At 45.0% G+C, this 9,539-nt stretch overlaps 3 protein-coding genes across 3 annotated transcripts; 1 reads left to right on the top strand and 2 right to left on the bottom strand.

Annotated features, from left to right (window-relative positions):
- Positions 1–370: 370 nt before the first annotated feature.
- On the bottom strand, positions 371–2,591 carry LOC131287116 (syntaxin-7). Its single transcript, XM_058316138.1, has 5 exons — positions 2,237–2,591; positions 1,874–1,991; positions 1,729–1,798; positions 872–1,448; positions 371–798 (listed from the first exon to the last, which is right to left on the bottom strand). The coding sequence occupies exons 2-5, from the start codon at positions 1,989–1,991 to the stop codon at positions 709–711; spliced, it is 855 nt and encodes a 284-aa protein (XP_058172121.1). The 5' UTR covers positions 2,237–2,591; the 3' UTR covers positions 371–708.
- A 243-nt stretch (positions 2,592–2,834) lies between these two features.
- Positions 2,835–4,791, bottom strand: LOC131290319 (nedd8-activating enzyme E1 regulatory subunit). The gene is made up of 3 exons (XM_058319491.1): positions 4,612–4,791; positions 3,737–4,541; positions 2,835–3,670 (listed from the first exon to the last, which is right to left on the bottom strand). Exons 1-3 carry the CDS (start codon positions 4,677–4,679, stop codon positions 2,972–2,974), a joined length of 1,572 nt encoding a protein of 523 aa, XP_058175474.1. The 5' UTR covers positions 4,680–4,791; the 3' UTR covers positions 2,835–2,971.
- A 755-nt stretch (positions 4,792–5,546) lies between these two features.
- Positions 5,547–9,158, top strand: LOC131294672 (ribosome quality control complex subunit TCF25). Its single transcript, XM_058322719.1, has 5 exons — positions 5,547–5,885; positions 6,091–6,539; positions 6,721–7,770; positions 7,844–7,996; positions 8,069–9,158. The coding sequence occupies exons 1-5, from the start codon at positions 5,721–5,723 to the stop codon at positions 8,445–8,447; spliced, it is 2,196 nt and encodes a 731-aa protein (XP_058178702.1). The 5' UTR covers positions 5,547–5,720; the 3' UTR covers positions 8,448–9,158.
- Positions 9,159–9,539: the final 381 nt, after the last annotated feature.

The raw sequence follows: 9,539 nt of genomic DNA, 5'->3' as shown, positions 1-9,539 counted from the left end.
TACTAAAACTAAACTGAACTCTACTCAACAAACTTACATATACCAGATATATCCGCGCGGATTTGGTTCTTATTAAAACATTCGCACAATCCATATCACAGTCGAACTGTACGCAATTTTCAACTTGTGTGTGTGTTAATTTCTTCCAACTTTTCTGTTTTCCTTTTCATTACACTTTGATTAACAAACCCAAACCGGAGAGGCTACAAGATATTTGATCATATTTTTCTTCTGGTACCTTATTTCCTACTAATGCTGGAAATAAAATAGCCGGACGGGTGTAAGTGTTTAGCGTAGAAAGTGTTGAGAGTAGCTTTTGGAAAGGAAGAACCTCACTTTGCTATGTCTAGGCTTTGCCGGCAAATGGTGTGAATGGTAATATAAGCAGTACTAACAGAGAATAATAATTATCATTGTATCGTATCTCTCGTCTCGACGACCAAGGCGAAAGATTGCTGCAGGATGTGATCCTAAATTCACTTTTCGAATTCGCTCATCCGCTACGAACATTGGAATGCATATTCGCGCTTCTTTTTCCGATGGTGGTAGTTGCACAGGACCGAGTTGAATCCCTTTGTTTCATTCTGCTTTCAGATAAAATAAATAATGTAACACAAAAACCTCAAGCACGTGTCAAGCTTTGGATTGTGTTGCGTCGCGCGCCCGATTCGTTCCACGTTCAACAGTGCAATGTTTGTCCATACCATTTCAGGATTTCAGAGCGATAATGAGTATGATGATTGCTAATATTGCTGCCGCTATGAGCGCCAAGATGAGCTTCTTCTTGCGTGCCTTATTCTGTAGAAACATACCACAAGAGTGACACTTGATTGAGTACAAGAATGTTATTCGTTATTTAGTTATCGTTTACCTGGTAGTGACTGGCCTGTTTCAGCTGCTGCACACCTTCCGACACGAATACACTCGTCTGCTCGACCGATGCTTCGATCGAGTCCACCTGATGGCTCTGTTCGTACACCAGCGCGCCGAGCTTCTTGTAGATTTCGTTAACACTAACGATATTTTCCTCCAGCTCACGAATCGTTCGTTCCTGGTCTTCTAACGCTTGCAAATCGATTTCTTCCTGAAGCTGCTCCTGCGTTTGACCTCGCGAGCCGGTGATAAAGTTGTCTTCAAACATCGACCCACTGTTGGACGCATTGTTGTAGTTCGAACCCATGCTCGAGTGATGCGAACCGCCACCACCACCAGGCGGCTTGCTGATGGCCGCCCCGGCGCCAGTGGCCTGCCGTGCCTGGCGCATTGCATTCTTCTCCAGATCAACCGTCTTGCGCTGGACGGCCTGGAAAGCGGTCAGTGCCGACGTAAACTCATCCACCAGCCGGTCGCGTTTAATTTTTAGATGGCGCTCTTTGCAGTTAACAAGATCGTTCAGCTGGGTCGTCGTGTCCGTAATCAGTTGCTGCGTGTAGGAACGTATCTGATGGCTAAAACGACACAACAAAAATCGACATAAATTGATTGCGCAAATAATCTAATTAATGTACAAACATCCAATCGTAATACTTTCATAGAATCTCTCGTTAGTTGTTTTTTTTCAACTTACAAATGTGTGTAAATTAAAACAATTAATCTTGTTATCAAAATCCCGAACAAACAAGCAAACCTATTCATTATCCCATACAATGTTTGCAGGTCGTCTTCGTTTGTTTACATCAGGTGATAAGATAGCAAAGACGAACATTATTCTTCAAATACGGTACTTACAGCTGTTGTTTTAGTTCCGGAGAGTCCTGTGCAGTGCCAAACTGATTAACCATACGCTGCATTGAAGATACTGTAAGCCAACAAATTATTAGAAATTGTTGATCATTGAAATTACCACCCACTTTTCCTGTCTCCCGGTACGTACCATTTTGTAGTATCTTTTGAATGCTGGCCACGACGATCTGGGATGTTTTCTGAAAGTCTGCCTCGTTGGTAATGTTGGAATTACCCGTAGCACCATTGTCGAACGATGCGTAGCTCATCTGGAAGGAAATGGCAGATGTAACGGGTCGTCGTAAGAGAACAAGAACGGAAGTGTGGTCTGTTCGAATCGTCGCCTTCCAAGGCCCTACGGATGGTACTGAATGTTTTGTAGCGATACTTTCGAAAGCGCGTCGATACTGAACAACGTACAATGCATAAACGTATGCTGCGATAATTTGATTATAACAAACTGGAAGCGTCACCAAAATGATTCACGCGATAAGCCTGCGAAGTTTCCGCTCACCTTGCTGCTGTTATGTGCTGCTATTTTTGGAGCCTGTTCCACAACCAAATCCCTTGCGATTTGTGTCACCCGCGCGAGCTGTTTGTTTTTCTTTGTTTGCGTTCGTCACGACTCTGGGGTTCAATCTTTCACACAGGTTTCGTATGGTTGGAATTATGCACACATCCAATACTGAGTCACCATTGCTGGTTCTGTTCGAAGGGAAAGCGATCGTTCTAGGGCAACCAGAAATGGTGCTAAAACTTATTTATGTTGTCGATACACTGTGGATCTTATCACTTGCTTGGAATACCTTTCGAAAGGGAAGCAATATGCGGACGTATTCGAGTGTGCTGTTTATTTTCTACGACACAAAAACAGATTGCGACGAAATAACAATACAATAATTTCATCCGCCTACTTTTTGGCGAGAACACTGAATACTTTTTTGCCAATCATAACATGACAGTAGGTAATGTCAGTGAGATAACCGTTTAGAACGGCATCTTCAAGAGTTCGGAGGAGTTCCATTGGAAACTTCAACGGTTTCTGCATCCAATTTACGATTTACAATTGTAAGTTTTTTGATGTTATAAAGAAATACATTTTTTTTTTCAATTGTATTCAACGACTATCAAGCTCTACATGAAAAACCTTTATTTACGGACAAATTCAAAACGAAACGTGGTGTTCACTAATCTATTACTGTTGCTCATCGAGGATTTGCGGTGGTTATATGATGCGTCTTTCAATGATTTATAATTTATAAGTCTCCGTTTGTGACGTCGATCCATCGTAGATGAAAGTATTATCGAACGGCCGGTATTGCTTTGTGACCAGTTTAATCAATTCATGAGCAATACAGCCACCCAGGTAGGCGGAAATGCTATGAATCTCCGCCCCACCGTATCGGCAAATTTCATGCGCCAGATCATCGTTGATCGGTGTGCTGATACCCCATTCGCTGATCATTTTTGCTGCGAGACTCTTGATGCGGGTCGTATCCGACTCGGCCTCACTTTCACCCGGAACACAACCGTAGTCGGCTTGAAACCGGTCCAACGCACGCAGCACGATATAGTGTCCCATCAGCGAGCTCGGAGTTTCCAATCCACCGGCGATTACGGACGCACGTTGGTACCCTTTATCGAATTCTTCCGCGATTTTACTGCCTTGAACGACAGCGATGTTGGCCGCTTCGCGACAAAACAGTCGAACATCTTTCTCCGTGATGAGATCGTTCGGTTTGTTCAATTCTTTCAGCAGTTGCCGGGCACGACGGAACACGATTTCGGCATCATGAGCCGCCTGGCCGCGGTACACTGTTTGAAGGCTAATGTACGAGTTGGTGTCTGCCGTCATGTCGGGAAGTACGCCAGGCACTGGCAACATGCCGTTTCCTTCGTTGTCTACAAAGTCTTTTAATGCTCGCGCCATAATCCAAAAGGCATTACTCTGCAGAAGAGAAACATTGAGGATTATGTAGAGAAATAATCGACTAGGTTTACTTAATCAACTCACCTCCTTGTTAACGTTTACACATCGATCGTCTTCCAGTATCTCTCGAACCGAAGATGATGGTTTTCCTCCCCCAAAACTTGAATTAACCGCCTTGATCGCTTCCTCAAAATTTTCCTTCTCACCATCCATTTTCGATTGAATCAGCTCCCGCAGATCCGACTTTTCCCGGTAGTTAGAAGGGAACTTTCCGTCATGTGCCGCCACCCACTCGTACAACACTTTGTAAAGGACTACCAGCCATGGTACTTTGTTCGTAAGCTCCGCTTCTTCCATATGCTTTCTCAAGCCCTCGAAAGGATGCTCGAGACGTAAATCGTTCTGTTTGCTATCTGGATGCGTTTCAACGACGCAGTGTTCTCGCACCTGCAGCCTAGCGACACCGTAGAACCCCACGGAGCGGGCGATAATGAGCGGGATATTCTGCTCCCAAAGCACATTCGATAAGCGCACGATCGTACGTTCGCTAATGGAAGTGGCTACTACGACGTCAAAGTTGCGAAAGAAATCCGGCTGACTGTCAATCAGCTGTTCCACATGCTCGTCAACGTAGTCGCCGTTAACGTCCGGGTTAAGCTCCTGCAGTAACTGCATGCAGCGTTTCGCTCTCGGTTGCCCGACCGAACCGAGGTCGAGGAAAAAATTGCAACCAACGTCTTCCTCGGTGACGGGGAGATGATCTACTATGGTGAAACCACCGATGCCGGGCAGCACTATGCCTTTCAATATTTCCGTTCCGAGTGCTGTTGCATTGATGAGACAAATTTGCGCGTTTTCCAGCACCGTTTGTCCATGCTCTCCCCACAGGCTGAAAATGTATTGAAGAATTATCACTACAAATAAAGCTTAGAGAAACTCCGGAACCGCCGACAGCATACCGGATTTGTCGATCATATTTGCGACTTTTGTCCGACATCTCTGGAGATTTCGGTGCCGGCGATGACATGGTTTTCGTACAGCGATACTTTATGCACTACGATTAGCACGATTCAAGCCGTTAAGAACTACCTAAAATAAACGATTCGAGAAGCGAATGGACGCGACCGACCGGTTTTTGTTTTTGCACAAATCTCCAGTGCTAAATAATTGGCACAATGTTGAGTCAAGCAGATCAACAAACCCAGAGAAAAAGTTGTAGGCATAGTGGAGATGACTTTGAAGTAGGGTTGTATCTAACCACAGTTTAGAAAATTTAATAAAATGTTGTGTAGCCTATCGATAAAAATTGGACCATTTAAAAACACTATAAATTTAATTTTTAATTTTTATAACTTAAATCTTCTCGATAAAAGACACAGCTCAATAAATCAACTCCCATTTATTTTCACTCGGTTACAGCTGAAACGTCACCTGACTGTCATTCATTCTGAAACAGTCTGCGCAATCAAAAATTTTTGTGAACAATTGGTAATAAAAAAATACCTGTAAAACCGAACGCTTTTTCGCAACTGCGTATCTTGTGCAGCGGTTCGAGGAAGTAAAATCTTCCGCCTTCAGTTATTTCGATCGGTGTACGAATACTTCTGACTCGCCCTTTTTGCAAATTTCGGATGTTCCAACTGTATCGGTGGCGTGCTCTAGTAGATTGAAAATTTGTTAGAAATGTTTTGATTTTCTTGCAAATCTTCTTGGAATGGGAAAATCTTGTGGTACCAAGCGAATGTATTGTTTTTGTTGACCAGCGTCGAGTTGCAGGAGTGCAAAAGATAGGCATTTTTCCCATGGGATCTTGTATTCTACGAGTGTTGTGTGCCAACGTTGAGCAACACTTGAACGGTCCCGTTTTGTAAGATTTACGGTGCAAGAACATAACAAAATAAAAGTGCGAAAGATTGAAAATCCCATAGTAGGTGTAGGCTACGAACATATCAACCCCAAAAAAGTGCAGCGTGTCATATCATCTGCGTATGCATCACTGAGTCCATCGTACAAACCGCGTGTGTGTGCTTTGTGTTGTGCGTTCCGCGTGTTGCATGTTGACGTGAAAATGTCCTACCGGATTCTACGCAAACTGCAGGGCAATGAGCTGGAGATAAAAGAACAGATCGATGAGGTGTCCGATGGGGGCGATGCTGATTACGACACCAACAGCACCAGCAGCCAGAACCGCAACAACAACAAGAAGCAGCTGAACATTAATCGATATGATCTGGTACGTTTGACGTTGGGATGGTAGAACATGGCATAAACGTTGCAATGACGTTGGAAAAGGGAGGAGGGAGTAAGAGGCGGTGCTCATGATTATTGTGTTTTTCTTTCCATGATGATGCACTCCAAAATACATCTTTAAATCCTGATTGTTTGGAACCGCCTGCTTCGATGCCACCTCGTCATGCTCGCTCATTTGCGAACCGCAGCTCAATCAGCAACAGTCGCTCTCCGAGAGCGAAGTGAAGGAAGACGACAACGACGAGACGGAGAAGGATGCGGCGGACGGTGCAGTAAGTGTGCATCTGGCCGAGGCAAAGAAGCGAAAGAAAAAGAAGAAGAAGAAGACGGGCAAGTACATCTCGAGCTCGGCAAGGCGCAGCAGCGAGGATAATGCCGACATCGAGGATGACTTTACGCGTACGGTGAAGGAGGTGGACAAGTTGTTTGGCACATGTCCCCGCGATGCCGAACAGCACCACCACCATCATCACCATCGAGCGGCCGAAAGCGCCACGAGTATGGGTCGGTTCGAGGGAAAGCTGGGCCCGGCCGCTGGACTTGCCGCAAAGTCGCTGCTGAACGTGCAGCACAAAAACCTCAACCCGCAGTACGAGATGAAGCGTATGTTTGGAAGCAAGGTCGTCGGTGATCAACAGTGAGTATCGTATGGCATCACTGAGGGTGGTTGTACACTACCGACGCAACAGGCGGTTGTTTGTTTTTATTTCAATCTCAAGGGTTGCATGGATTCTGCGTCATGACCGAAGCGTAGTTTTTATACCTTTCAGTGATCAGTAAGTAAATCAATTTGAACTTTTTAATTTTTTATTTTTCAGAAATAAACGTCGCAATGTGAGAGGTGGCGCTAGAATGCTCAAGTCGACCTATCTGGTCAACCCGAAGGATAGCTGGCCACCGGTCGGAAAGTCGGGCATCTACATGAATCTGGTGCAAGCACCGGAGCCGGGTTCTTCAACATCTGCTAGCGGACCGAAGGCAATCTTCGACAAGAACGTGATCTATTTTGCATTTGAGCACAGTCCCTCCTACCGACAGATACAGCAAAAGTTTCTCGACGCCGTGGAAAGCATGGACTCGGAGAACATCATACGGATCATAAAGCAGCATCCCTATCACGTCGACTCATTGATTCAACTGAGCGAGCTATGCAAGATGTCCGAGGACCACGCAATGGCCTCCGAGCTGATTGAGCACGCACTGCTCGCACTCGAATCATCGTTCCACACAATGTTCAGCCTAACGCAGGGCAACTGCCGGCTGGACTATCGGCGACAGGAGAATCGGGCGCTTTTTATCACACTCTTTAAGCACTCCCAGCACCTGGAATCACGAGCCTGCTCGCGGACGGCGCTCGAAGTCGCTAAATTGATCCTCTCGTTCGATCCGGTAAACGATCCATTGGCCATCATACTGATCGTCGATTATTATGCGATTCGCGCCAAGCAGTACGAGTGGCTCGTGACGCTTTACGAGGAATGGGAAGCGACGAACAACCTATCCCAGTTGCCGAACATGGCTTACTCGTACGCGATGGCGTTGTTTCATCTGAATCGCACAGACGAGGCCGATAAGGCGCTACAGTACGCGTTGCTCATGTTCCCCGGTGTGCTGCGTCCGCTGATGGATGAGCTATCGATTCAGGCCGATAGCCGTGTCGCTGGTCATAACCATTTCGGACCGAACGCTTACAACAAGGCATTGGTGGCGCTGCAGCAGCTAATGTCGCTGTATGTCTGTCGCTCGAAGCTGGTGTGGCGCGACACGGAGCTGCTTCCGTGGTTGGACCGGAATGTGCACGAAGTGCTGAATCGAGTTGATAACAAAGAAGACGTTGTGGCCGAATATGCAACCAAGAGAAGTCAAAGGTAAGGCAACTACTTGGACATCCTTCAGAGCAAAAAATGGTTTGAGTTATCGGTACTGTTTCTTTTATCTAAGATATTCGAACCCGCCGAGGCAAGTGCTACGTCATATCGTGCTCTCGGATTTCAAGGAGAAGGTTCCATTGGCACAGTTTATCAAACGAGAGACAGATCCGGTGTTGATGTATGATCCACTGCCCCCGCTTGATTCGATCAACATTTACACTAGGTGCGTAACTGGTTTGTCGTATTTATTTTGATTGGTAGGGATTAATAACGAGCCATTTACATTCTACTCCAGGCCCACACTGACCCCAACCGGACAGCGGCAATCAAACGACCCGCTGCATCTCTTCTTTCAATCGTTACTGCCCAGCTTCAGTGCTCAACCGCAGCCTCCACAACCTCCACCGGCTCCTCAGCAGCAACAGCCGGCAAACGTGGTACAAAACCAAGCCCCGGAAGGCCAACAAGCAGGAGCTGGTGCTGCGGCGGCAGGTGCTGGTGGAACCGAGCGAGATTTAATGAGCCTGCAGGCTTACAGCAGTACCCTGAACACGATCGTCGATGCGATGCGTGAGTTTCTGTCCGGCATCCGAGCGCTCGAGCGACCGAACGATGCGGATGTGGACGAAGCGGAAAGCACGGAAGAGGATGAGCCAAATGACTATCTGACGTAAGCATGTCGAACGATTTCGCTAAAAGGCACATGGCACAGATGAAATAATTAGCCATCATGGGATACTTTTACGATAATTCCCCTTATTACATAGAGAAACCCCCGAGAGGAAAGGGGAGGAAAAAAAGAGTAACAGAAAATTCAAATATCACTGCTTCAGATTTGCTGCTAAACCTACAATCTAATCTAATTCAAAAAGAAATCCGCGCTGTGGACTGGCAACAGCCGATAAAGTTAGTCACTAGGGTATAGTTTGATACTATAATGTATGTTTTCGTTAGCTGTTACTACTTTCTGAGCTTTTGTTTGAATTTCGGCTTCATAATTAGGTGTTTCGAACCGATAATGTTTTTGATTGCTTCTTTACTATATAAAATATACGAAATGAGAATTCTTTTATGTAAGTATTTGGATCTTAGTATAGTGAGGAGAAATAATATGCTTCGTATACAATTAATGTTACACAGTGGGTCAACTGCTTATTTTATACTCTTTACCTATGGTGGCAGTACTTGTTTTTACTCGCTTTGAAACCACTACAAAATTGTTAACGAGACCATTATGTGGAAAATCCTACCAACGCAAACCCTTTTCCAGACATTCAGTGTTATTTAAGGTAGTTTCTTTTTCTCATGGTGTTCTTGAACTAATCGTACACAGTTTTTCGTGGTCAACGTCATAAAACAACGCATAGTTCTGCATCAAATTTGCTTCCTCCCATACAAGAAAGCGCATGTTGCCTGCATATTATGGGGAATCCTGTGTGTCTGCATGCGTTAATTTGCCCATTCAAAATATATACAAATATATCTGTTCGTAAAACGAATTAGAATAACTATAAGTGGTCGGTATGGTTGAAATAATGCCGTCAAGCAAATGCGGACAAGTGCTGCATGCATGTTCCGTGTACTTGTTTTCCTCGTGTACAAGAACGGCACTGAAGCACTTATAAATATCAGCACGGTAAAATACAAAAGTATGAACATTTTGCATACATAATGCATCATTTCAAAAAAGTACGGCTTAAACAAAGAGAATGAAAATATTTATCCAAATATATAAAAACTATCCTTCATCCACACATGTGTATGAA

The sequence above is a fragment of the Anopheles ziemanni genome, chromosome 2 (assembly GCF_943734765.1).
Source record: "Anopheles ziemanni chromosome 2, idAnoZiCoDA_A2_x.2, whole genome shotgun sequence".
In the NCBI taxonomy this organism is placed as follows: Eukaryota; Metazoa; Arthropoda; class Insecta; order Diptera; family Culicidae; genus Anopheles; species Anopheles ziemanni.
This window is presented reverse-complemented; position numbering and strand designations above follow the sequence as displayed.

What these genes read in the sequence shown, in the direction of transcription:
- LOC131287116 (XM_058316138.1), bottom strand. Translation starts at nt 1,991, where the DNA reads ATGAGCTACGCATCGTTCGACAATGGTGCTACGGGTAATTCCAACATT. An exon ending in TCAAAAGATACTACAAAATG is followed by an intron (nt 1,799 to 1,873) that starts GTACGTACCGGG and finishes GTTGGCTTACAG; the next exon opens with TATCTTCAATGCAGCGTATG. An exon ending in AACAGGCCAGTCACTACCAG is followed by an intron (nt 799 to 871) that starts GTAAACGATAAC and finishes ATGTTTCTACAG; the next exon opens with AATAAGGCACGCAAGAAGAA.
- LOC131290319 (XM_058319491.1), bottom strand. Translation starts at nt 4,679, where the DNA reads ATGTCATCGCCGGCACCGAAATCTCCAGAGATGTCGGACAAAAGTCGC. An exon ending in AAATATGATCGACAAATCCG is followed by an intron (nt 4,542 to 4,611) that starts GTATGCTGTCGG and finishes ATACATTTTCAG; the next exon opens with CCTGTGGGGAGAGCATGGAC. An exon ending in GTGTAAACGTTAACAAGGAG is followed by an intron (nt 3,671 to 3,736) that starts GTGAGTTGATTA and finishes TCTCTTCTGCAG; the next exon opens with AGTAATGCCTTTTGGATTAT.
- LOC131294672 (XM_058322719.1), top strand. Translation starts at nt 5,721, where the DNA reads ATGTCCTACCGGATTCTACGCAAACTGCAGGGCAATGAGCTGGAGATA. An exon ending in ACATTAATCGATATGATCTG is followed by an intron (nt 5,886 to 6,090) that starts GTACGTTTGACG and finishes TGCGAACCGCAG; the next exon opens with CTCAATCAGCAACAGTCGCT. An exon ending in TCGATCAACATTTACACTAG is followed by an intron (nt 7,997 to 8,068) that starts GTGCGTAACTGG and finishes ATTCTACTCCAG; the next exon opens with GCCCACACTGACCCCAACCG.